Source organism: Oreochromis niloticus, linkage group LG18 (assembly GCF_001858045.2).
Source record: "Oreochromis niloticus isolate F11D_XX linkage group LG18, O_niloticus_UMD_NMBU, whole genome shotgun sequence".
NCBI classification, from domain to species: Eukaryota; Metazoa; Chordata; class Actinopteri; order Cichliformes; family Cichlidae; genus Oreochromis; species Oreochromis niloticus.
Window position 1 is genome coordinate 20,117,102 of NC_031982.2, and position 27,962 is coordinate 20,145,063.

At 39.7% G+C, this 27,962-nt stretch overlaps 2 protein-coding genes across 2 annotated transcripts; one reads left to right on the forward strand and one right to left on the reverse strand.

The window, feature by feature from the left end:
• The first annotated feature begins 3,773 nt into the window (after positions 1 to 3,773).
• On the forward strand, positions 3,774 to 10,673 carry pter (phosphotriesterase related). The gene is made up of 5 exons (XM_003438077.5): positions 3,774 to 3,884; positions 6,566 to 7,031; positions 7,357 to 7,622; positions 8,810 to 8,950; positions 9,246 to 10,673. Exons 2-5 carry the CDS (start codon positions 6,600 to 6,602, stop codon positions 9,454 to 9,456), a joined length of 1,050 nt encoding a protein of 349 aa, XP_003438125.1. The 5' UTR covers positions 3,774 to 3,884; positions 6,566 to 6,599; the 3' UTR covers positions 9,457 to 10,673.
• A 473-nt stretch (positions 10,674 to 11,146) lies between these two features.
• Positions 11,147 to 12,152, reverse strand: c1ql3b (complement component 1, q subcomponent-like 3b; the record flags this gene model as incomplete). Its single annotated transcript, XM_003437846.5, is given in 3 exon segments — positions 11,147 to 11,326; positions 11,647 to 11,954; positions 11,957 to 12,152. Coding segments are annotated over 3 exon segments (684 nt in total), but the record flags the coding sequence as incomplete, so codon positions are not given.
• Positions 12,153 to 27,962: the final 15,810 nt, after the last annotated feature.

Sequence of the window (27,962 nt, forward strand, 5' to 3'; positions counted from 1 at the left end):
TGCCATTAAATGTCCCCTTCTCTGTTTTCCAAACCAGGCACGAAGAAAGGCATAATGAGGATGTGTCTTTTAAATGATAGCACCATTTAATGAATAAAACCTGAATGGAAGGTCAGTGTTCAGTCACATTTTCTTGCCTGAATTTTGTAGCTACTTGAGGGCGAGTTTTGCAGTACATCACGGTTCATTGTCCTCGTAATGCATTGTCTCACTTTTATTTCTTGACACTAATTTATTGATTCACAGAGCCTGAAGCACTGGTCAGCCTAACAAGCCTGAAAATGTGACACAGACCAGAAACAACAATCAGGCCACCACAGCTTTTATTGTCATTCACATCAGAGTTATTGACAGAAAGAACCACAGTCCCCCCCCCCTCAGGCAAGGGTACAGCTATGTGTATATTCAATTAAATCAGTGGACAACAGTGGGTATTTAAAACGATCAGAGCATTTAATCTTTTGCCTTTCACATAAAACTACAATTGACGTTCCCTTAATGTGCCTCCAGAGGGCGCCAGAGCACAACATTTGACCGATTTTCTGCTCCGCATACTGTCTGAAGTCCTGTCTCAGAGATTTTTTTAACAGTCACAGCAATGCTTTTAGGTTATGCGCAATCATATCTTGAATTTATATCTAAATTACAGTGAAAAAAAGGAGAAATTAAAATAAGATTAAGAATACGTTTCCATACACTATTCATGGGCGCGAACACGGTGGTAAGTTTGGGCTTTTAGTGATTTTTTAAAAACTTTTTCCAGGATGGAATTATTGCACGGCAAGCATCTTTAATGACTTAAAAACAAAGAAGAACTGGTGGCACAAATTTGAATTTATTTTGGATTTTCTTTTATCCACACCGCGTAAAACTCACATTAATATTTTAATATGTGATGTTGAAGGTTCTACAGTCTTTCAACTCAACAAGATCTATTAACTTTTCATTAGTGATCATGATCAACTACAACTGATTGTTTCTCTTTGCCACCATAAAAAGAAATGGTTTGACAGCACTCACTGGAGTGACCAATACCCATAACAACTGGAAAGTCCAAGGAACTCGGTGAAAGCGTCACAAGGAGAACTGTAGATTTAAAGTTAGGAAGGTCTCTTTGAGCTATTTCTAAACAACTGCAGATTCCAGGATCATTAGTTCAAACAGTTTTACATAAGTAGAAGTGATTTGGATGTGTCATCACTTTGCCATGGTCTGGAAGAAGATCCAAACTGTCACCCTCAGATGAGCTGAAATTTGTTAGGATGTTCAGGAATAACAAAAGAACCACCAACACTCAAGCCTGCCATGAACTAGAAACTGCTGGAACACCAGTGTCACTGTCCACAGTGAGGAGAGTTTTCATCATGGACTGAGAGGGTGCTGACCAAAAAAATAAAGCACTGCATGAAAATTGACACCTTCAAGTTCGACTGATATTTACAGCTGTCCACGTGGACAAGCCAAATGCCTTCTGGTGAAAAGTTTTCTGGCCAGCCAAGACAAAGATTGAGCTATTTGGTCACAATGACAACAGGTATGTAAATGGTAAATGGCCTGTATTTGTATAGCGCTTTACTTAGTCCCTAAGGACCCCAAAGCGCTTTACACTACATTCATTCACACACTGGTGATGGCAAGCTACATTGTAGCCACAGCTGCCCTGGGGCGCACTGACAGAGGCGAGGCTGCCGGACACTGGCGCCACCGGGCCAGTGTCCGGCAGCAGTATCCATTACAAAACTGGTTTTGTAATGGATAAAGCAGCTAAACATGAAGCTGATGGAATTGCTTTTCCAAAACCCAGACTGCAATCCTATTGGAAATTTGTGTGTTATCCTTAAAATCTTCCTCATTGCCAGGAAACAAACTAATTTAAATTAGCTCTACCAATTCTGCCAAGAAGAGTTGCCAAATATCGAGCCACAGTTATACCTGAATTGTCTTGTCAAGTTGTAACTTGCTAAGGGACATTTGACCAAATATTAGTGGAGGTGTGTGTATAGTCTTGACCCTGTGTGGATTAGAGAAAATCCAAAACAAATTCAAACCAATTCATGTGATTAAAGATGTATGCTGTACAATCATTCCAAACCGGAAAAAGAACTGTCTGCACTCTACTTTTCAAATCTAAAGGTTCTGATCAGGACTGAACAACTGCCTAAGAAGAACATTATCTCCATAAAATCAAACTATATATATCTATTTTAAATGCTTGTTAAAGTCTGAGCTGGGCCTCGGGAACTATAAGTCCACATGAGAGATGGTTTTACTCATGCAAGAGAATCTCCCTCTGGTTATGACCCTCAGAAATATGTCATCCATGCAGATGAACGGGAGGTGACATCTTCTCTTGTAATGAGGAACCCTGCAGTGGTATGGTATGGGCTCATGAGTAACAGCACTAGACAAATCCTTATATTTTTGACTCACTACCTTTATTCTGTATTCCTGCTACTTTGCCTGATTATTTTATGTGCTTATGTAGTTGCTGTCACAGTGGCTGGCAGCATTGATTTTGTTTTTCAGCTTACTATAAGTAATATTGGTTGATTTTCTTTAAATATGTTTAAGTGCTTTTTTCTTGTAAGGTTTATTTTTGCATATTTCTGCGATTTGTCGTGTAGTTTGGTCTCATTTTGAGTGTCTGTTTTGGGGAGTAAAACTGAGTCAAAATGTTTCTCCTTTATTGTTTAAGTTAAGAGTTTAAGTTATTGTTAAGAGTTTTTATTTCAGCTCATTCATTAAATGCTAATGAATGAACAACAGAGTAAACTAAGTAAAATAGAGACATAAAACGTGATAGAAATGGATAAAAAAGGTTGGGGTTTCCACAATTTTTAGTCCAAAGGACACAACTTCAACTTCAAGTGGAACAAGGATCTTGAGGTGATGAAATAAAAGCTGAAAAATCCTGTTTGAACCACAGTTGGGAACAGTTGGGTTAGAGCAAGACAAAAAAAATAAACATCCATCCATCCATCCATCCATCCATCCTTTTCTGCTTATCCTTGTCAGGGTCGCGGCGGAGACCCTATCCCAGCTGTCTTAGGGCGAGAGGCAGGATACACCCTGGACAGGTTGCCAGTCTGCTGTGGGGCTTAAAAAATAAATAAATAAAAAAAATAAACACAAAAAACCCACCACAGCCATATGGCCATTTATTCACTCTGAACATGAAAACTGAACCCAGTCCCATATGTTATCATTCTGATCTATGGAGTCATCTTGTTGACAAATGGATCCCACCGGCCCCTGCAACATGTGATTTAGCCAAACCATTTGCAGGGACGGGCAAGTGCTCACAGGGCAGTTCCCTGCACCAGCAGACCAAATGCTGCTGTGGAGACCATCTGCTGAGTGAAGAGCAAACAGAAAGAGTCACAGTCTGTCTCCCGAAGCCTGCATCATCTTCATATGTCCTCCCATTTGATGTGGTTACGTGAATAAATCTGTTAAATTGCTCATGCTTTCAAAATAATCTGGTGTTAACATCTCATTAATCACCATCTATAAGAGGTTTATATAGTGTTTTAATAACAGTTAGTACACTTTTGATTAGTCCAGCTCACAAGCAGCTGGGATGAACTTTAGTTAACCTGACCTGATCAGATAAAAGTTGGATGGATGTAAATAGAAGGTAGCTGCTTCAATACAAAAAAAATTACTATAAATTAATAAATAATTCAGATTCATGTATTTCTTTATTTTGTCCCGTCTCTCCCAGCTATATTTCAACAAACTTTATTGTTCTCTCTGTCATATGCCACAAGAAGCGTATTCTCGCGATGTCTCGCGATGATTGCCAAAGGCGTTCAGCTAATCTGTCAAAGCAGCTATCTGTACTCGGCTGAAGGAGGAGGCGGGCTGAAGTGAGCAGAAACAAGGTCAGCAGACTGTTTGTCTCACAGTTTACATACAGTGCATTCTAAAGCTCGGTGAAAGTTTAAACCCCCTAAATATACTGCTGCAGGTCTGACTCCGCTGCACATTATTTAAAGAGAAGCAGTTTTACTTTGTTCCAGTAGAGCAACAACTTAACGCGTACAGTGCGGGTCTGAAGGGTTTTTTCATCGAGCATACAGTAGTGATGTGTCGGTCGCGAACGAAACGGCTCTTAGAGTCGACTCTTTGAAGTGAACGACTCACCCTCTCTCTCTCGCACTTTTTCCGCTTCACTCCGCACGCGAGCCTTGTGCTTTGCGCTGGGAAGAGGGGGGAGGGGCGGTAGTTACACTCGCAGTAGCACAGGAATAGAGCGGGAGGGAAAGAGAGAGAAAGAGAGCCAGGGACAACAACGTCACATTAGAAAGGTATAGTAATCATGCAGGCCCATATGACAGAGAATGTGCATCTTCTTTTTGTTTTCATATTTTAATTTATATTTAATTGTGTTGTGCTTTGCAGTGTTTTGTTGTTTCACTTTAAATTTGTTTAAAAGGAAAAAGCTGAAAATTTAAATAGTTAAAAGTTGAAATGTAAATAGTTGTTTTTTGTATTATAAGATTTATTTATTACAGTTTATGTGGAGTGAATAAATAAAAGTATATTTACGGTTGCCGCTAGAGACAAAGCACGTACAAACTCCAAAACGCGTACAAACTCCAAAGCGCGTACAAACTCCAAAACATGTACAAACTCCAAAGCACGTACAAACTCCAAAACACGTACAAACTCCAAAACAGTACAAACTCCAAAACATGTACAAACTCCAAAGCACGTACAAACTCCAAAACACGTACAAACTCCAAAACAGTACAAACTCCAAAGCACGTACAAACTCCAAAACATGTACAAAACACAACAGAAGTGCTCCAGGATGCTAGGCACAGTGTTGAGCTTTTGTTACCTAGTGGCTACACAAGCCAGGAAGTACCAACGACGGGATTTGGTGTGTGGTAGTAAAAGTTAAATGAACATTTTTTTGAATTATTTGAATATATATGAGTGCTTGTGTATAAATACACAAACAATACACATATACTTTCAATTGTGTAATTTAAGTGATCTAGGTAGCTCTGTTTTGGAAGTTCAGTTAACGCTAGGAATGTGTTTTGGAGTTTGTACGTGCTTTGGAATTTGTACGTGCTTTGTCTCTAGGGGCCACTGTATAGATTTATATATAAACATATGTAAATAAAACAACGTTGTTGTTTTTTTTACATTAGTAATTACTTTTGTGCATAATTTTATATTGTTAACAATAAATTAATTAAAGCAACAAAACAACCTAAAGAGCCGGTTGGGAGCCGAAAGAGCCAGTTCTCTAAAAGAGCCAGAAATCCCATCACTAGCATACAGCAAAGATTTGAGGAAGTAAATGCAACTTTTCAACGCGTGGCTCTGGACTTGTACTTGGCAGTCCAAAGGTCTCGCGCTGGTATGCACTGTAAAGTCAGCAGAGTGAGCGGATGCATTCTCTTTTTGCCAACACACACGCACTCACACACACGTGCCTGATGTGTAACAGTGCTGCACATCACGGCCAAAGCTTTACACGGGGACTATAAAACAAAGGATAGATGTTGTTATTTGGCTTCACTGATCGTTAACCAGGCTCAGCGGTCACGTGACGGCGACTGTCAAGCCTACAACAGGTCTTCCACGCGTGCGCATTCAGAGGGTGGAGTTGGTAACGGATGACCAGTGGCAAACATTGACAGGTCTACAGAAGCCCATTTGTTACTCAGTGCTGGTTTAAATCATGTTTTATGTAAAAGGTCGTGGGTAATCCTCTTATATACAGTCTATGAGTAATCCTAAATAAATGTGAGGAATTGAGTCAATAACAGAATCTTAAAGAAGCAGACCTGCTGCAGCCAAAGGCGGGAATGAAAGATGCCTGCTGTTTGTGTTCACAAGCTGAGCAACGTCAGTGACCCTCAGTTACCCTCAGAAATTTATACGTTTGTTTACTTACAAAGAAATGAACAGTCTCTAATTTTAATGGTAGCTTCATTTTAATAGAGTGAGACAGAATGTCAACCAAATATCTACAAAAAAATCACATTGCATTAAAAATTATAAATTTATTTGGACGTCAGTGGACGGGGCCATGTACCGTAATATCTTTGACGAAAACCTCCTTTTCCCAGCAAGAACACTGAAGATGGGTCGTCCAGCATAAAAATGACCCAAAACATACCACCAAGCACATTGAGGTCATTGAGGGCAAACTCCTATTTCTTTGGAAGTGAGCAAACTTTCAAATTCAGCTGGGTATCAGATAATTGTTTCCCCCTGTGTAAATCATGGCTACCTCTGCAAGGCATTTCTACCTGGCAGACATGTACAGCATCGTCATATTGAGGTAAAAAATAGTTTGAGATTCTTTTAAATGAGTTGGTATTTTATGTTGAAAATGAGCCTCATGGGTGCAGACATGAAAGTGTAGGTAATGTCATTTTTAAAAAGGAGCAGCTCTGCTTTACAAACATAGGATTTCTCAATTACCTCGGCGATCATTCTCTAGAAACTGAAATATTTGTGTGAGAGGCCTCAGGACTGAGATTCAATAGATGTATAAAATAAATAAATAAATAAAAAATGATACTGTATGTCCTTTCAGGTTGTGGGAAATCTTGAACACTCCTCATAGCATCATGTCTGAGTTGAGCGGGAGGGTCCAGACCGTGCTGGGTTTAGTAGATCCAGACCAGCTTGGCCGTACTATGACCCATGAACACCTGACCATGAGCTTCGAGTGCTGCTTCTCACCCCCTCCCCCAGGTGACGAAGCAGTGCCGGAGAACCCGTTTCAGATGCAGCACATGTTCTGGCTCAGGCAAAACCCGTACAGCTCCCACGAGAACCTGCTCCTGAAGCAGGAGACCGCCGCCGTGCGGGACGAGCTGCTGGCCTACAGGAGAGCCGGCGGGGGAACAATAGTGGAGAACACCACCACTGGAATCGAACGGGACCTTCCCACCCTCCGACAGCTGGCCAAGGACACCGGGGTCCATATCATTGCAGGTGCAGGGTACTACGTGGACTGCACCCACTCTGAGGCCACCAAAGGGATGAGTGTGGAGAAGGTGCGTCCCAGTTTGTGGTGGGGTTTGCAGCTCACACACCTTTGTTAGAAAGTTTTAAGCATGCTAACTCAAATAGTGTGGCCTGTTTCAGTATTTTTTTTTCATGCCTTTTGATTGATTTGAATGGATTTCTGACAACGTTGTCTAGTCTTTTGGTAGCTACACCCGAGAATAACCCTGAGAATACCGTACTCAGCGATATTTAGACACACTATAACTATGCTTTGATCATCTCCTTCAATCCTTAGTAAAGGGAAAGAGGGAAATTAGAAAACGTATTCTCAATAAATGAGCACACGCCAGCTCCTCATTTCCTGACCTTCAGCTTACAGACATCATCATCAGTGAGGTCCTTCACGGCGCCGACGGCACAGACATCCGTTGCGGTGTGATCGGTGAGATCGGCACCAGCTGGCCCATCACGGCGAGCGAGACAAAGGTGCTGCGAGCCTCGGCGCACGCTCAGGCTCAGCTGGGCTGTCCTGTTATCATCCATCCTGGCAGGAATCACGCCGCTCCAGCTGAGATCGTTCGGATACTCCAGGAGGCTGGTGGTGACATCAGCAAAACTGTTATGTCTCACCTAGACAGGTGAGATGTCTCTAAAATAAAGTCATTAAGATACAGCGAAAATTAGGGTGCCCTTTTCCTGTTAGACACACAATTTCCTGTCACACGTGCTCTCTCTGACATTTAATTTGCTACTTTTTCATTTCAGTATCTTAATACATTTTAGTGATTTAGGAGATGGAAAGAGAAAAAGCCTGGACCTTAGTGTCCTTGGTCAGGCTCGTGAGACCGTGTTGCCAGTGACTGCTTGAAATGATGCTGTTTGCTCCATATTTGCTCATTTTTAGCTGCTGAGAGCTTTCTGGTTCTGAGTTACAGCTGGCCAAAAAGTCCTGAAAACACCCCTCATTTCTTTAAATTTTGCTTCTCAGCAGCCAGACTTGTATTTTTTTAGGTATCCTTGAGCTCTCCAGACTTTCTGAAGGTCTTTCAAAGTTTTTCTTTGGCTGCTATTTCAGTAATTTTATACCTTTTATATTTATACCTGACCATATTTAGAGGAATGCTCTTTTAACTACTTAACACGGGCCCGTCTAACTTAAGGGATGAATCAAAGTTGTATGTGTATAACATGCAACTTAGCAAAGATCCAGTTTTAAATTGTATCTTTAGGACCTGTTGCAAGCAGCCAAAAACACATCATTTGTTCCAACTTTTTTAGTTGAACCTATGAAAATGTCAAAGATAAAACAGTTTATTATTTTTACACAAACAAGGTTGGTCTTAGCCTAAAACTGATAGCTTTTTGAATATCTCAGCATGATGTGCAGTGAATCTTAAAAAATCTTGAGGAAACTGAAGAAGTGGAAGTGCTATCTACAGCAAATGAACAATATCTGAAAGTCATGAACTTAAGACATAAGAAAAAATCCAACAAAGATCTGACACAGGACCTCAGAGGTGCATCTGGCCCTTCTGTTCACTGAAGCCTCATCAGAAATGATTTCAGTGGAGGGGAGGATGTCAAGAAGCCTTTTCATTAGAGAAGGGAAACAGGGAGAAAGTGATTGAGGTATGCCAAATTACAGAAGAATAGGAATGAATATCAGTGGTAACAGGTTTCATGGATTGATAATTCAAATTTCAAAAAGCACCATCTTTTTTTCTGATCCACCATGCATCACCATCTGGAAAGCATCTTTGCAACAGCTTCGTTTTTCCAAACCAAGCATCATAACCGTCAGCTTTATTTTGGCCTTTTTTTAAAGGACGATATTGGATGAAGGTGAGCTGCTGGAGTTTGCTAAGTTGGGGAGTTACCTGGAGTATGATCTGTTTGGAACTGAGATGCTGAACTATCCGTACAACCTGGACGTGGACATGCCCAGTGACAGCCAGAGAGTGAAAGCGTGAGTAATGATTTCTTCTGTGTGTGCGTGTTTTGAAACCTCCAGGAATCAGTGTCCAGCCCAGCAATCCTTGTGTTTGGCGCTTGACTCCACCTTAAATCTTTTACTTTCACTATAAAGAAGAGCTCATCATGTAGTTGTTTTTTAAAGTAACGCTATATAGAAACACAAATTTTCCATAACGTTAAAAGAGCTGAATAAGTTATGCTCATGTATATATGTTGTTCCTATATATGAATGAAGGCTAAAAGACCGAGGCCCCTCATTTTTCACCCCACTGTTTTCTCGTGTTCAGCCTGGCGTTTCTGGTGAAGGAGGGCTATGAGGACAAGATCGTGATCGCTCATGACATCCACACCAAGAACCGCCTGACCAAGTACGGCGGCCACGGCTACTCTCACATCCTGAAGAACATTGTGCCAAAGATGCTGACGAGGGGCATATCGCAGCACCAGGTGGACAAGATCCTTATCGACAATCCTAAATGCTGGTTGACCTTCAAATAATTAAAAAAATAGAGGCGCGAGGAGAGCGAATTCACCCGGCTATTATTCGTCTTCTGATGACGACTCGTAATGAATACTGATCATGATCCAGAGTCATGCATTAATGTGTTCTTAAGCTCATGCAGCAACGAGCTTGCCACCGTTGTATGTAAATTTTTCTTTAATTTCACTGTTTTCAGCAAAGCAAAACGTCCATTATATTTCAAAGGAAAATAATTACAGGCTTTTGGATTTTTTAGAGGCTCTTTTAATGCAAAACATGTTCTCTTTTTTTAAATATTTGTGATTATACATGATTCACTTTGTAAGCAAATTAGTAAAGGAGGCCTTGCAGGGTCACGGTGCCTGTTATAGCACGAGAAAATCTTTTGCTCGTCAGTAGAAGTGTGATTACAATCCAAGATAAATATTTCCAGGTGCTCACAAACACGGTGCTAATTGATTTTTTCAATTTTTTTTATTGTTATTTGCAATTTCAATGTCATAGCTGCTCTCTTTGTATTCGTAGGCGACACTTATGCAAACACGTTATATGGAAGGGAAATAATGAGCGCATTACTAATCAGTATGCTGCTCTGCTCTTGACACAATGTGGCTGTGTTAGATGAGTTGTCCTGTTGCCCCTCGGTGGGTGTCTGCGTGTCTATGGGAGGCTGACTGGCTGGCAGGCCCGGATGAAGGACATGTTCTCCTCTCATCTGGGAACAGGTGGCCTCGCAGGGTGACTTCGCCACATGATCAATGGCGCGATCGCCACAGCTGACTGTGCGGCGTGAACAACTATCTAACTTTGATTAATCTTCTGAGGAGGATTACAAAGTGAGCGTGAGGATTTAATACCGCACTACATTTTACATCTGAATTGACAGTCGACTCTGGAGGAGTTTAATAATCAGCAAGCAGATTGATGAGCGTTATATAACATATCTGTCAGCGGTGGCTGTCCAGTTTTGTGACTAACCACCAGACCACCATGTTGTCTCAACCAGATGCCATGTTGACACACGCAAGAAAAACGAGTTACACTGATGAATTCGTGCATCAGTACGAATGGCCCTTTACAGTTTTTTCTTTTAAAGTCTCTTAATGTTGCACAGTGTTAAAATGTCATTTTGATTAAACATGCATAACTACAGTTTTTCAACATTTTCATCCAAATTTCACCCACTGTGACTCTTTTTTTCCTTTAAATAAAGCACACAAATGGTTTAACAGCACTGTAAGCGGTCATGTCAATATATATATATATATCATATTTGCACCTATTGGTGAGTCATCACATTATAAACTTTCCATCTACAGTCACTGGGATATGTGTAACCACACGAGCTACCGTCTGCAAACTTAATTCATAAAGCAGGACATTTCATTCAGGGAGCACGAGCAACACTAATCAATGTGACAAGGGTACAAGTGGGTGCTGTACAGATTAAAACTGTTATTTTGGTTTTGTAATTACACTGTCAGCTCGTCGCTATTGCCCAGCAGTTTTCTGTTTTTGCTTGACCTCCTCCACATCACTGCTGATTCTGTTTGAGTTATAGAAACGGTGAGCTCTGTCTCTAATAATCCAGCTGACATTGAACTGAGCACGAGCGGTGAAGCAAGCTATATGCAGAGAAGCTCTTTTTTCCTCCCAGTCCCAGTCCCTCTCTCTCTTTCTCGTCTCTTCTGCAGATCTGTCCGTGTTTCAATCAGCGTACAACATGAAGCCGGAGAAGGTGCTGTACTTGTTATTGTTGCCCCCGTGCGCCTTTCCGCCGTCAAGCTTGATATAAATCTCGTCCCCGGGCTCCAGGTGAAGAACCACGCTGTTGCTGGCGTAGTCGTAGTTCTGGTCGGCGTCTTGGGCGATGGCGCTGGCTCTCACCTGAAAGGCAAATGTGACAGTTTGTGAAACGGCTTCGTTTCGAAATCAGAACCGCGGACAGCTCCACGTCTTATCTTGATTTGAAGCTTTAAACATCCCTCACGTAACTTTCTTTGTTTCACAATACCCAGGAAGTGTCGCTCTATGTGCAACTTGTGCGTAAAAATCCCAAAAGGTCTACATTTTTTGCAAGCAAACTAATGTCATTTAAAAAAAAAATCAAACAAACAAGCAAACAAAAGAAACTGTGTACTGTAAACAAGACTAAAAATAAAACAAATCTTTCTTTTTTTTCATAAAGCAATCGTGAGTTGTCCTACCTGGTTGTTTTTACAGAGGTCAGCCCACATGCTTGTTCCATCCCCGCCTCTCATCAGCACATGGTAAACAAAGAAGTAAATCCCCGGTATCGAACAGGTGAATTTTCCGCTAGAGGGATCATAGTGGTTTCCGAGGTTTGTAACAACATCGTCAAATTTCAGTATTTCATATCCCTCGTGCTGCTTCTTCAGTCCTGCATAAAAGGCTATCTTGGGGACGGTGTTGTAAGTGGCTGCACTGATGGCACCGTTTGGCCCGTTCGCTCCCGGTGCCCCCGGTGAACCCGGAGGGCCAGGTGGCCCCCTCTCCCGGGCGGACCGGCGGGTCCAGGTGGCCCGGGTTCGCCCATCGGACCCCTGGGACCCATCCTCCCGACGCGTCCTGGCTCTCCTTGAGGACCCTGGATGAACGTAGGCAGCGACTGAACCAGGCGGTTGTCTTTGATCGGGTTGGTTGCCTTGGCTGTAGCCGTAGCCGCGGTCCCGTGGGAGTCGCACACCAGTTGCGATCATCTGCGCTCTTCGGATTCGCTGTGATCTCCCGGGTGGATGGTCTTCCAGCCTGCCTGCGGAGGATATGTTTGCTGGGGGAAGAATTTGACCTGCTCCTGCACAGCCCTGCAACTTCTGGAGACAAAATAGTCCTTTAAATATTTGTGCGCGAAAGTAACCATCCACAACTTTTTTTAATGCCTCGCTTTAAGCGTCGAACTGGTTCATCCCCACTTTCTCAACGCGCGAGAGAGCATCAGAAGAATCGCTTGGAGGAAGACGGCAGTCTGCGTTATGCGGTGCAAAGTTTCTGCCTTCCACGGTGCCAAAGGAGAGAGTGGACAAGAAATTAACCGTTACTCGATTCTGGGTTTGAAGAGTGGGAGGAGGGATGGATGGAAGTGATGGATGGGATACAATCGGTGCATTTCTTCAGTCAAAAGAGAGAAGGTGAACGACAGACAAACACTGATGCAACTCTGAAGCACTGAAACGTGACTATTTTATTTTATGCAGTCGATTTTGAAATAAGGGAGCAACTTTACTTAAAAAAAATACAAACATTTAATGCAGAGGGCTTTGCATTACTTCCATTGATTATTGTAGCGTTACATCCCACAACATTTTATCAGCGCCTATTGGAACAGCTCTAAAGGTCCTCAGCATAATTAGGACCATTTAAGACAAAAAAGCTATACCCCTTTGACACCTGGTCACACCTCAGCGGCTCCCTGTGTCCAATTTATCATTTGGAAAAAATCCATACAGCCACTGATAGAAAGAGGAGAGTCACTAGGAGCTGGCAGTGAAGGATGACTTTGCACAGATATAGTCATGAAATGAATGCTGAGGCAATTCGATGGGAAATAGGCTGAAGTTACTTATTAATTACCAATGGGAATTTACCATTTGCATCCATTAGTTTAACAAAAATGTTGTAATATTGTCTTATTAACCCAATTCAAATGGCCCCAGCAGTCTCTCAGTGCCCCATGCAGATAAAAGTTAAGCACTTCTAAGGCTTCTGTGAGATTTGAGTGATGAAGGGCTAATTCCTGGTGAGGAGAGCAGATGATGATGTGCTCGTGAATGCAGAGGATGTCACTTTGTCGATGGCACCTCGCTGCCAGGTGGGAAAGATGGATCGCAGAGGAAGAAAAAACACGGATGGTCCGGCTTGTTTTGGAGGAGGAAAACTTTGATTACAAATTTTATGGAAGTCAAAATGCAAAGTGTGTTTGTGGGATCGTTGAATCAAAAGTTGCCATAAGAAAGCTGCTGGCTGTGCTAAAAGTATATGCTGTTTAAATGGTGTAAAATTTCACAATGAAAACGGTGTTACTTTACAAACTTAGGTCATCAAACCCATCAACTAAAGAGTTCAAAGGTTATATATTTATGCTATGTGTTTATATAAAACCGCCTCAGATCAAGGGTTTCATGGAGTCCATCTGGCTTTTTACATATTCTCAAAGGCTATTCAATAATTTGAAAGCAACAACCACAATGATAACTGCAGGTGTAAATGTAGTGCAGGGGTGGGCAATGTCAGTCCACGAGGGCCGGTGTCCCTGCACGTTTTAGATCTCACCTTGGGTCAACACACCTGAATCACATGATTAGTTCGTTACCAGGCCTCTGGAGAACTTCAGGACATGTTGAGGAGCTAATTTAGCCATTTAAATCAGCTGTGTTGGTTCAAGGACACATCTAAAACCTGCAGGGACACCGGCCCTCGTGGACTGAGATTGCCCACCCCTGATGTAGTGGGTCCTTACATGTCAGTGAAAAACTGCACCTCAGATCTCTATGTGTGAAAATATACACATGTGTGAGCATTTTTGCAAGGATTTGTTGTTGGGTTTTTTTTTTTTATAACAGATTTAGGGGGAATAATGGAAATGGAAATAAAACCTGCATACATTCACAATCAAAGAAAGCCGCATGTAGTGGCATTTAGGCCGGTGAATGTCTGGCTCTGAAGGGCATTCACAGTCAGTTTGAAAAGTGAGCGAGTTAATGTCCAGAATACCGGCTGGCATGTAGCTCGGCCATGAAGGCTCTCCACCTCTGTCTGTCTCAGGCCAGTGAACGATAAAGGGAAACCAGGTTTTAGATGTGGTTTAAATGATTCATTTAAAAATGAATCAGTTTCTTAGACTCACAATGCATCAAGGCCTCCTCTCTATGAAAGAGGGAGACTGGAAGTCCTCCAACTGAGAAATAATCAACCAGCTAACAATGACGCATTTTTAAGATTCAAGATGAATCTCCTATCAGTATTCTGTTCTATAAATCGATTCTGGTCTATAGTTTTCTTTGCTCATATTGTCCTGAGATCACTCACAGAGCTGAACTACCTGAACAGAGTGTTGATAGGAAAAAGAAATATATGAAGCTTAGAATTTAATGGTATTCTTTATTTAAAGACCATAAAATATGACATCAGTTTTATGTTTGTTTTTGTTACTTTTTTTATGGAAAAATTGATTTCAAAGTTTGTTTCTTTTTTACTGCAGATTGCATTGCCATCATATATGGATAATAAGGATAACTAACTAATATCTAATAACTAATAATGATTAGTCAGAACAGCTTAGTATGGTATATGCTTGGTATAAGCTTAATGTGTAATTTTCATTTGAATATAATGTTAATAATGCAAACAAACAAACTCAGAAAATATCACAGTGGCTAGCCAAGATTAATTTAAAAAGTATATAAACCTACATTTATTGACATGATGCATTCAGAGTGTCCCATACTCTGCAAATCAAGTGAAAACTATTGACTGAAACAAGTTTTCAGGTAAGAAGTTAATGTAGCTGTTGTTAGGGACGCAGATCATCCGAGGTGAATCTTTCGAGAATTCACTTAGTTGGAATTCCAGTTCCAGGCTGTTTTTTTTTTTAATGGAAAACCCCACAGAGTGAATGTATACTCACTTGCCACTTCATTGGGTATAACATGTTAGTTTCAGGTTGGAACCCCACGCTGCCTTCAGAGCTGCTTTAATTCTTTGTGGCGCAGATTCAACAAAAGGCTGAAAATATTCCTCAGAGATTTTGGTCCATCAAAAGATGGTACACCGTGGTCGTAAATGGATGGACATGATCAGAGACGATACGAAACGATGCTCAGCTGGTACTAAGGTACCCAAAGTGAGTCAAAAAAATATCCCCCACACAGTTACACAACCATTATCAGCCTAAATTGTTGTTCCAAGGCATGATGGCGCCATGCTTTCATGTTGTTTATGCCAAATTCTGACCTTACCAACCAAATGGTGCAGCAAAACATGAGACTCATCAAACCAGGGAATGTTTTTCCAATCTTTTGTTGTCCAATTTTGGTGAGCCCGTGGTAATTATAGCTTCAGTGACCCGTTCTTAGCTGACGGGAGTGGCACACAGTGTGGTCTTCAGAGATTCTCCTCTGCATACCTTCATTGTAATAAGTAGTTATTTAAGTTACTATTGCCTTCTAATCAGCTCAAACTATTCTGGCTATTCTCCTCTGACCTCTGACATCAACAAAGCATTTTCACCCCCTAAAACCCCCCAACGAGATTTTTGCAGTTGAACAGGTGTACCTGTGGCTGGTGACTATATATCATAACTTATTAGTTTACTAGGATTGCAAAAAAAAAAAGTGCTTATTAAACATGGAGTAAGTTAGACATAGAAATTTAGCATTCATTTAGAGTCATGTTTCTGTCAACCTAACAAGTGTGAACATCTTTAGTCTTTGCTTTGCTTCGGTTTGTGTCAACTCTTGGGAAAATGGCTTTTTAACAGCTAAATGTTCGACACCAGTTGCTAACTTCATCTGCCATTTGGTGCCAGCCAGGTGGTGTTCAGTGACTTTTAGAAGTACAACAGCTCGGTCTCATTTCCTATGATGAGACAAAAAGGTGTGCTGATTTTATGATGAGCCACTGTGATGGAGATGTAAAGAAATAGCATTAATCCCCACCTCTGCATTGCACTCATCAGTTTACATCTTTAAGTTTTAGAAACCTTCATTGGAGACAACTTAAATTCACAGATGATCCACTGTTAGTGGGGCTGAACCAGCCCATGCCTTCAGGCTTCCGACTCAGTGACATCTGGTCTTCTCGTCATCAGCATCACATTCGCCCACAATATGTGTTGGTTGCTTTGCGTGCTGATGTCATAATTTTCTTCTTCCATTAGTAGAACCATGGAAATAGATTTTTATGCGTTATTGTAAATCTGAACTAGAAGACATCTCATCTTCCTGGGTGAATGTAAAAATTTGATGTTACTAACCCTCTGGCCAAATTGGAGGGTCACATGTCACTGGTACACATATCAGTGGTATTTGATATTTTAGAGAGGCCATACAAGCCACAGGACTCTGGGCACCTTGCAGTCACATGAGCCATTAAATACTCTGTATTCCAAAAAAGTCCAGAGTTAAATGTTAGTCCATTTATCAGAAAAGCTTTTCTCTAATTAAGTCATGCAACGGGACAATGATTCCAATGCATAGCGGCAAACATACAAAAGAATGGCTGAAAAGAAAAAATAAACTTGTAAAATGTCCAGCAGTGTTGGACATTTCACAGAAAAGCAGTAATGTAACATGTCACTAATTGCACTTCTGTAATTATATCGCAGTTATAATCATATTGTGAATTGTGTTACAAAGGTTCTCAAGTTGTCTTCATGTGGGTGGATAAAATTTTTTAAAAAAAACAAAAAAAACCCTTTTTCTTTATGTGCATTTGTGCTACAATAAGCTGATTTCAGTTTATGGAAAATGGTGCAACGTCTATTTTGAGGATCTGCACTGACAGTATGCTCATGCTAAGCTAGCCAAGAGTGATGTTGAAGTTGACTGTATGATGACCCCAGCCCAGCAGCCAGAGCCCGAACCGCAACAGGCAACAGATGTATAAGCAGTCAGGCTGCAGCCTTCATTTCTACCTGTTCGTGTTTCTAAAGTAGAATCACTGTGGCGATCGCTTTAAAGTCTGTTTGTGCTGGTTTTCTTCTTGCCTTTGTGTTGTTGCCTTTCTGTTCATACCTAAGAACAAAAAGAAAAAAACCTATGTGTGTCCTCATTAGAATAGGGATTTGTGTTGGTGTGTGGTGGGTGTCGCCTAAGGTTTGTATTGTTAACTGATAATTATGTGACAATGCATTTCAGGTCATTTTACAGCGTTTTTCTCCAAATGAGTAATTAAGTAACATACTGCAGTACTTTTAAGAAAAGTAATGAGTAATGTACAAAATATTTCTCTTTTTTTTTTTCCCAAGTAATGACACCAACACTGAAGTCCAGACGTCAACCTCATTGAAATGCTGTGGTTGGATCTTGAGAGAGCAGTGCATAAACAAATGCTCACAAAGCTGAATGAAGTGAAGGAGAGTTATAAAGAAGAGGGGGCCAAAATCCCCCCACAATGATCAGAGAGACTGATAAAGCCATACAGAAAACAACCCCTTCAAATTATTGCTACTGAGCTGAGTTTTTCAAAGGGCCGCACAGAAACCTATGAAAATTTTCTTTTTCACATGAATTCATGTGTTTTTACTTGAATATACAAAGAAGAACAAATCAAAGGACATTTCCAAGCTTTTGAAAATTTGATAAGCAGGTTGTAAAGGGTAGAGTGATAGGCTGAGAGGTTTGTTAAGAGTGTAACTAAAAAGTAATCTACTACATCGAGAACTAATCTTTAAGATTTCTTCTCCTTGAACGGTGCAGTAAGAAAAAAGTATGTATAAATGTAAAATTAACTGGGAATTTTTCTTCTCATTTACTGTTCTCAGTAGTATTTGTGACCCAGTAATGTGCTCACAAGTACTCATTAGAATAATGCCTTAATTCTCCAGCTACTAAAATTGCTACCTTTTTTCCAGTATGTTTTGTTATGTTATGTTTCACAATATCTAATTTAAGCAGCTGTAGGGGCTGTTGGCTATTTTACTGATTCAAAGAAACAAAATAATACCGTAGATCATAGGCTGTGTGAAAAGTTATTGTAAAGACTCTCTTTATGGTTGAATTGGGATCTATTTTTACTCTTATATCCTTTCATTTTATCAATTAGGCGTTGTTGCTGATAAGCCGTGGTTCTTAAGGGCACCGTGTGTGAGCTAAAATACATGAACATTTCTAAAAGAACACATTTTCTGTGGGATGGGTGCAAAGTGATAAATAGAATGGTATATAATTGATTAGAATATAAAACGCACATGCACAGTCACACATGCACCAACACAGTGGGACATACTGTGGCGGCTCTGAGTCAGTGAGCACTTGTTAGTGGTCAGGCTCTTTCCCTCCAGTTGGCACAAACCTCCAGTGACTCAGGGAGACTTGTCGACCAAGAGCCAGAGTGAACAGCAGTGTCAAAATTTACCAAAAGCTGTGGGAAGAAGGCACAACTTGTATTAAAAGCTTTTCACAGTATCATGAATCAGAGTCTAAATATTATGTTTTACTTCAAAAAAAAAAAGAAAGGAAAAAGAGAGAAAGAGACAACTTGCATGTGTCCAAAGTTGACTTTAATGAATCTTTACTGGAGCAGTAGATCTCAGCAGCCCACCTCTGCAGCTGTACTGAGAGATTCCTCTGGCGGTGAGGAGATCTGACAGGTTGTTTTGAGTCTCAGCTTTGGAGTTCATTTACAACCAGTCAGGCAGGAGTCCTCTGGGAATCTGATGATTTTTGACACCCGGACAAGCAGATGTTCAGAGGACATGAATAAAACATACAGCCCATCTGACCACAGATCGGCGGCTTTCCGAGTGTCTAATGAAATATGAGGCGTGATTTCAATTCAACAAGGAAAAAGGAAAAAAAACTTTGTCAGATAAATGCGATGCCGCATGAAATATGTATGACCTTTAGGTAGCCTGACCTGATTGGCTAAGCAGGGTTCAATTGCGGTTATGACAATCAAAGCCGAGACAGGTTTGTCAAGGAATTTATGTGGTGAATGGGAGGGAAAGTGAATGGACCTCTCATAAGCAGCCAGGAATATAAAGAGAAATATTATGTGACCGCTGACGGCAGAGTGTTTATCAACTGATAAAACACCATGTGTGCTGGGTATCTGTGAGGAGATGCATGTACTTTTCACATGCTGCTCTTTCAGAATTTGGTTGTTTATTTTTCTTTCCACTGAAGGCCAGTAAAAAAAAAAAAAGAAAAAAAAGGCTGGTCTCAACAGTTCAGCACCACGGGGGGGAAAGCAGCGTGCGTTACCACACAACCCACTCAAAGCTGGTCTTTTACTGTATTTAAGATGGAGAAGTAATCACAAATGTCCTGGGTGGGACTGGAGAGCAGGGCTTTTCATTCAAGTGAAAATCAGGGCGTGATTGGCTGCGATTGTTTTCTTTGATTTCTTTACTTCATTCCAGTTAACCAGGAAACAGCTGCATTTAAAGCCTTTTTGATATGTGTTCATGTCCTTGCTCCACTGTCCTTGCAGCATATTTCTTCATTAAAAGCTTAAAAAAGCTCCTTGTTGAGCTCAGATAGTAACCTTGTGAGAGGTTTTTAAAAGAAGAAACTGAATTTAGATTTAACATGCAAAAGCATTAAGGAAGCTTATAATTCCTAAAAGTGAAAGACAAATAATTTTTTTTTTTTTAAAGAACAACCTATTCAGAGCTTCAAGCACATTTTGGCTCCTGTGCAGAGAAAAACAAGTCCTGGATCAGAGTTCATAAATATGGAGTAGTATACACACATGTTGGAACTTCTTTCAGCTATAGATATTTTAGCACCTTCTACAGGACAGTTTCTAAACTGTATAAACATTTTACATGTAAATTGATGGTTTCTTCATGTTTCTATAGAAGCGGATCAGAATTTAAGAGAATTATCTCAAAATTTTGAGTTACAGACTTAAACTTCAGAGAACGTGACTCAAGTTTGAGAACATAATATTGGCATAATAATAACATAATATTAATAATAACATAATATTTAATAAAAAAAAAAATTTTTATTGGCTGAAGCAAGTTTCCATACGTCTCCCTGTAATCCAAGAAGATCAAAATGTGAAAAATCTCACTGAAATCCAAACTGCCCAGAAGAGAACAAACAGAAACAGGCTGAGTAAATATCTTTACGAGAAATCTCAGAAAACAAATGCATAAACAGAAATCCCCCCCCCCTTAAGTGTTTCCCTAAATTTTAGAGAAAGAAAAAACAATATCTCAGTGATTTGAGAGTCGTTGAAAATCACCTTGTTTCAAACATTAAATCAGACATAAAGTATGTTAGTGGCTTTTGGTGCTGTCAACGGGTCATTGTTGTATTTTTATTTGTGTCAAACCAAGTGATCAAAGAGAGCCTGACGTAAGCCAATAATGAGGCTTTTTGTACAATAATTTAATCAAGGCACTGTACACTTTCCTTTGATACAAAGTTTTCTTAAATATTAAAAGTGCCAAAAAAAAAAAATCTAAGAACACCTTTAATAACAGTGCTGCAAATTGTTTCTTATTTAATAGCATTAATGACTGGGGTACCATTTCTTGTAACTAATTTGCTAATCATGTTTCCTTCTCTGCGGCATCCTCCTGTCCTCCAGCAGCAGCACAAAGCTGCCATCTCACAGTCTCTGAATAAGATGTTGAATCATGAGCTGCAGCCTGTTAGAGACTCAGTAAGAAGATACTTAGAAAAGTTATATGAATGCTTTGCTTTTTAACATTTGTTTTAGAAGTGCAACATAACTACTTAGTATAGATGACTCACTTGAGATTTAATGGCCTGATAATCAGGTGGAATTGTTATTTCATTCCACTTCACTGATGGGGGAGGCAATCAGAGATCCAGGGATGAAGTCTGGAAGCTGAGAGGAGCTTTAGTTCAAAACACAGCAGTTCTTGCAGGTATTAAAAATATATTTAAATTTCTCTACAACATATAAGAACAAGCAAGCACAATATAAATCACAGAACATGACATATTATTTCATATCAGCCACACAGACCACCCATATGTACAAGGAAAGCATTGCTTGTTGCTTTAATTCTTTCTGGGAATGTAAGCAATGCAGGACAAAATCTGAGATGTATGTTATCAAGTTAGAAGCTCTTTGGTCTACACAACATAACAGTTATCTTCTTCTCTGTCATTCCTGAGCTGCGACATCTGATTTCCGAGGTAACTGGACTGCAGCATTATATGCACTGACCCTTTTAAATAAACATAAACATGTAAGGAAGACAGTAGAGGAACAAGAAAAAGATATTTGAAAATGAAAAAAATGAACTTTAATGTAGTTTGTCAAAAGTGCATTCAGGTTTTTTATTGTTATGTTCATTTGCAAATTATTTAAGTTATTTATAAATCAGAATAAAACAGTGTATTCTTTACTCCACTAAAGGTGGTTTTTACTTAAGAGTCTAAATGGTTTTAAGTAACAGATACTTGAGTTCTTCCTTCCCACTGTCGCCAAGTTCTTGCTCTTAGGGTATCATCCTATTGTTGGAGTTTCCCTCTGATATTTTGTGAGATTTACCTTACAGTATAAAGCACCTTAAGGCAACTCTTGTTGTGAATTGGCGCTATGTAAATAAATGTGACTGAATTTAAATGAAGATGGTGCCACTTTTAGTAAATACTTGTGCCTATGGCACCTCTAATATCTGTATTGTGCACATGAATCTGAAAATCATATTCAGTGTTTTCTATTATATCTATTCTTTTATATTTGATTACACTGTATTTGATCAAATTAATTATATTGTGTATTATATATATTTTATGAACAACAGCTAACTTCCATGAGAAGTTACACAGAAGTTACAAACACTTGTGTGCTCACGATAAACTTAATGCATTGCAACCTGAAAAACAGATTTACAACAAAGGATTATGACTAAACCTAATCCCCCATGCAAAAAAAAAAGAAAAAAAAAAGGTAGATTGATTTTCATCGAGATGTCAATCGATGCTCTGTTTTGCTGAAGGCATCAGAGGGCGGAGTGTCACATTTTCTGCCGATGAGATTGAGCGGCAGCGAGGGGCTTAGTGGCAAATACAATCGAGGAGTGTAAACATACCGAGGGCTACAAGAGGCCGATCAATGGCTCCAGTCTGGGATTGATTAATTACCCCAAGAAAGAGACTGAGGTGTGAGGGCACCAGAGAAACCTGATCAGAACAAGATTTATCACCCAATCTTGGTATCATCACTCCACCCCTCTTACTGTTTTCTCTTTTCATACTTTTCCCAATCTGGCCTTCTTAATTTACAGAGCTGAGTGTGTTTCGTAAAAGTCTGAATGGCTCTTTAATATTTTTGACCCCATTTACAATACGTTAAAAAATATCAGTTAGAGTAAGGTTATAAAATGATAGATCTAAAGATATAAAACTGTTCTGAGATATTTTACAATGAACTTGCAATGGATGATCATGAATGGAGAGACCTTCTGATAACATCCAGAATAGTCAATGTTGTTATCAAAAATTCTACTTAAATCCTAATATCCTACTTACACCTTCATTTGGGTGCAAGATTAAAAGAAAACATCAAAATACACTTCTGGGAAATCTGACAGGTACAAAATGATATGGTGACCTACTGAAGTTCACACTGAACATCAGAATCATGAAGAAAGGTGATTTAAGTGTCTTTGATAATGGCGTCTTTGTTCGTACCAGACAGGCTGGTCTGAGCATTTCATAACCTGCTGATCTGCTGGGATTTTCACACATGACTATCTCTAGGGTTTACAGCGAATGGTCTGAAAAAGAGGAAACATCCCATGAGCAGCAGTTTATGGAGTGAAAAATGCCTTGTTGATGCCAGAGTTCAGAGGAGAATGGCCAGACTGCTTCGAGCAGCAACACTAACTCAAATAACCCGTCAGCTCTGCTTCAGCCAAAGTATGCAGAAGAGCATCCCGAGTGCACAAAAAGCCAAACATTGAAGCAGATGGGCTACAGCAGCAGAAGACCACACTTTTGTCAGCACGGGCTTGGCAAAATGACAAAAAAGCCCCAGCCTACCTCAGTATTATCGCTGACCACGTCCATGCCCTTATGAGCACCCTGTATTTATCTCAAACTGGTTTCTTGAACATGACAATGAGTTGCCTATATTCAGATGACCTCTACAGTCTCCAGATCTCAATAGAGCACCTTTAGGATGTGGTGGAACAGGAGATTCATGTCATGGCTGTGTTGTCAGCAAATCTGAAGCAAGTGTGTGATGCTGTCAAGTCAATATCAACCAGAATCACAGAGGAATGTTTCCATCACCTTGCTGAATCTGTGCCATGAATAAATAAGGCAGTTCTGTAGTACTGTTACAGTTTTTGAGTTTATGGTGACTCTGGCAGGGGGAAAGTGGCTCTTATATGAAAATGAAAGAACGTCTCTTTTTTTCAGCTGGACTAAAATTATGCTCACAGTCAGAAAACTAAGAAAGAAAACGGCAACGGAGCACCTGAATGTGGAAGCAGAAAATCTCCTTTCCTGATTACACCACACCTACTTGTAAGTCATTATGTTCAAAACAGTGATTGTAACAGCTAAGTTTAAGTTTAAACTTAAGTAGCAGCCACATACGTCTTCAAGGAAACAATGCAGTGGTTGATTGGGGATGAGGAGTGTTTGTTTCACTCATTTCCACCTCCCACAATGCATTGGTTTAATTTTCAGAACATTTTACTTTGAGTATGATGACAGCATAGGACGATAAAAGAACTGGACCAGAATAACTTTGTATTTTGGAGTATTTTACCTTCTTTGTTGACTTGTGACATAAACATCAAAATCTGTAAGGCTCCACAAAACAAGTGTGACTGCATAAAAAGAAATATAAGAATTCATATAGCTTACTTATCGTACCTGTCGCGGTCAAGCATCCATTTTTTTTTTACCTCTGGAAATTAACAATAATAAATTTTATCCAAGTTATTTAAGGGTTTTCTAATAAGAAGACAAAAATTATAAGCAGCTCCTTTGCATTTGTACCAAACAGCTAAAGTCAGCACGCTATAGCCTGTAGCAGCTAAAGTGTGATTAATACCCACATACTGCATATAAAAACTGGACCTTTCCACAATGATATTAACTACTGATTTGTTAAGCTTTGTTTTGAAGCATAGATTTTAGCCTTATGAATTACTATCTTGTTTTTGTTGATTTTTTTAGACTCAGAATTGACCATATTTGTAGGAGAGCTGCCATCTAATGCTAACATACTTTGTTGGCTCTATGCTCATTTGGGTCTATGCTCCTTACCAAGGAGCATAGACTGTATGGGTGCAACACATAAAGATACCTATTAGTGCTAAGTAACATACAAATGATGAACTTACTTCAAAAACTTTTAAAAATATTCAGACAGGTGAGTTTTATAATAGTAATCAGTGCCGCTGCAGTTATAAAGAAAGTGGGGATCCATAGCTACAGAGGCCAAAACACTTTGTATCAGGTTACAAGGATGTTTAGTTCTGCTCTGATTTGGAGATCTTGTCATGGAAGTCGGCTCAGCTTTAGAGGCACCATCAGGTAGGTACTAGTGGAACTGCAGTTTTTGACATTTTCATTCCCTCAAGCTCAGATTTGTAATTAAGATGTTAGGTGGATGGATATTAGGGAAACTAATATTTGAAAATGTTTTGCATCTGTCTTGAAAAGTATTGCCTAAATGTTTCTGGTGCTCACAACAAATAGAAGGATTCATGTTTCCACAGAACTTTTTCAATTAAAGTGAAACTGTTCTTTTAAATTGCTGTTCCTTTATGATTAATATTATTGTTACTGAGTTATTAGTTATTATTAATCTCTGACTCTCCTCCAATCCATATCGTTTTTCCTGTCTTCCTTCCCTCACCAGAGAGTTCTTCCTGTGGGAAGGGAGTTTTTCCTTCCCACTGTTGCCAATTGCTTGCTTAAGCCGGTTGCTGGATTGTTTTTTCTCTCTATTATTTTAGGGTCTTCACCATGCAGTTTATACCTCCTTGAGGCAACAGTTGTTGTGATTTGGCACTATACAAATAAAATGGAATTGTAAATTAAAAGTATCTTGTGTAAACGTACAAGATCACAAAGATATAACCAGCATTATGTTTTCATCCAGCTGAGGACATCAGCATTTACTTGGGCAAAGATAGATTCTGTCTTTGCTCAACATTGATGCCTTTCTTTCTGTCTCATCATATCTTTTGAGATCATGATGTGGCCCTCAGAACCTCTGTAGGGTAATGCAATGTAAACATGTTTATTTGTGCTCTAAGTTTTGGCATTTTTCCCTGGCAGTTTGTGGAGATTTCTTGGAGTCAGCTTTAAGTGGACATTTAAAGAACTGCAGTTCTGTCACATCCATAATAGATTTTTTTTTTTTATTTATTTTTTTTTTAGCTTGGACAGTTTCACTAAGGTATCATAATATAAATAATAATAAGCTTAATCCAATTAAAATAAAATAAGACAATAGCTGACTGCAACCCTTTCTCAGTTAAAACTCACATTTAAATCTTGTTTTGTTGTTTTTTCCCAATAATTAAATGAACTAATTACAAATTAAGATACTTTCCATATAAGGTTCATATGAGATTTTATGTTGAGTCACTTTTCACAGCATTAATATTTTGACCAGACTGGTTATCATCAGTTTACACGAATACAGTATAATGAAGAAAATATCACTGTCTGTCCACAAACACAGCTGAGGCTCAGTAAGATCTTCCAGTCAGTCAAATAAATCTAGTATAAGACTGTACACAGTGAATAAAGACTGGTCATTGTCAAAACCAGGACAGCCACATGACAGCCCTGATGTCTGATGCATGACTGTCCCTCTGTCGCCCTACATCCTCACCCGAACTAATGATGACCTTTGATTCCCAAAAGATGTCAGGAGACGGGAGAAAAACTGCAAACGCACCCAATTAATTTTGGGTGAAGAGGACTGGAACGTGTGAGTGCGTCAAGCAGCTGGAGTGAATAGTGAAGGGCTCCAGGAAAAGACAAAGCTCAGTATAATTAGGATTCAGGAGGCCCTTTGTCAAAGATAATTAAAGCTGACAGCCACTGTGGAGCAGAAGGGAAGAGAGCAGAAAACCCCTTCAAACTACAAGCTTCACTTTTAACACACACTCTACATGGTCTTTCACTCTTTCTGCCTCTCATACACACTTTGACACACACAAACCTGTATCACCATCCATCACCCCAACTTGCTCTGAAACTGCATGCTAGGCAATAAAATAGATGAAAGATTAAATAAGACAGTAAAAGTAGTTGTGGTATCTGCATGTACGTCCGCTTGAGCCAGAAACATCTGAACAACGTGATTAGAGGAGACAGCTTCAGGAGTGAGCAGACAGCTCACACTTCACCATCTCGACTTCAATCTTTATTGCTGAAATGGAATATTTCTACATTGCTTGTCTATTTAACTGTTCAGTTTTATTATTACAAGGACATCTTTCTATATTGCACTGGTTTGATTAAAGCTGCCACTCTGGCTATTGTGGCAAATTGAATACTTCTGTATTTTAAAGCTGCTCTGCTCGATATTTTTATATGAGCAATGGATCAAAATGACAGAAAGAGGTAGTTTGCACTGCTCTGTTTACTCCCTTTCACTACCTTGCGGTCACTCTATATGGAGCCTGTTCAGAATCCTACCTAATGCCACGGGGGAAATTTAGTAGCTAAGGATTAGAGAGACAAACTCCCTCTAATCATACTGAAATGAAACGTTTTCTCACTTTCAACCTATTGAGCATGGCATCTAGGCATCCTGCAATATCGCTTTAATCATAGTTTCTCTCCATTGGTTTTCTTTTTATGCTAGAGATTATTTTAATATTTTAGAGATGCTGTTCATCTTCAAGTGGAGCCTTTAAAAGTGCTACAAAGTCAAGACTGGCAAAAAACTGTTTTTTAGTGTCAGAGAAAACTGACACTACTTTTGCTCTAGGCTCAAAATGTGTGTATCAGCTGGCTTCACGGATACATAAAGAAGGGTATCAAGGGACGCATGTTTAATGTAAACAGAATTGGCCCTAGCACAGAACCCTGTGGAACTCCGTAATTAACCATAGTGTGTGGGCTCTCTCTCGGTACTCTGGATGCCCAAAGATATTCACGTTAGACTAATTCTTAATTGAGCATAAGTGCGATTTTGAGTGTGAATTGTCATCATTTCTCTGGAATAGACTGATGACCTGTCCAGGGTGTGACTTGTGATAAGTATTAAACGAAGTGGTTGGAAGGACGTATTACGATTTATTATTTTCTTCCAAAAAATCTCTCCACATTTAAGTACATGAGAAGACTATAGTGGAAGAAGCTGACAATTAAAAAGAAAAATCTGGCTTCTTTCACACAATGTCTTCATCAAAGCCAACAGACATACACTTTTTAATCTGTAGGCATCTGAATGAGAGGAGTGACATCTAACTTCCCTACAGAAAGTTATTATATTTTGTTCAAGGATTTCTGAAGTAAAACAGAAATTAACACATTTTTAAAACCACTAACACAAAACAAGCAAACAAAAAAAAGATCTGTAGAGCAGCTCATCGAGACGTTCATGGTTTTTAAACCACGTCAGTACGACTTATGGTTCTGACTCTATCAGCCGTTTCTCGTGGGTAGTGCTGAGCAAAACTTCACATAGATTTCACTGTCGGTCACATGGAATGGCATCGCCATGGTAACTTTCACTGGTTCACTGACACAGTGTCACTAACTGACAGTTGATTCATTTGAATATTGCTGTCTGATTGGTTTGTTTGACTCCAATCTCTCTCCGTGTGGTTTGACCTGTCATGCGCGTTCACATAAAATACTTTTTTCTC

Coding starts and splice junctions, on each gene's coding strand:
- pter (XM_003438077.5), top strand. CDS start 6,600: ATGTCTGAGTTGAGCGGGAGGGTCCAGACCGTGCTGGGTTTAGTAGAT. Junction 7,623..8,809: donor GTTATGTCTCACCTAGACAG/GTGAGATGTCTC, acceptor CTTTTTTTAAAG/GACGATATTGGATGAAGGTG. Junction 8,951..9,245: donor GACAGCCAGAGAGTGAAAGC/GTGAGTAATGAT, acceptor TCTCGTGTTCAG/CCTGGCGTTTCTGGTGAAGG.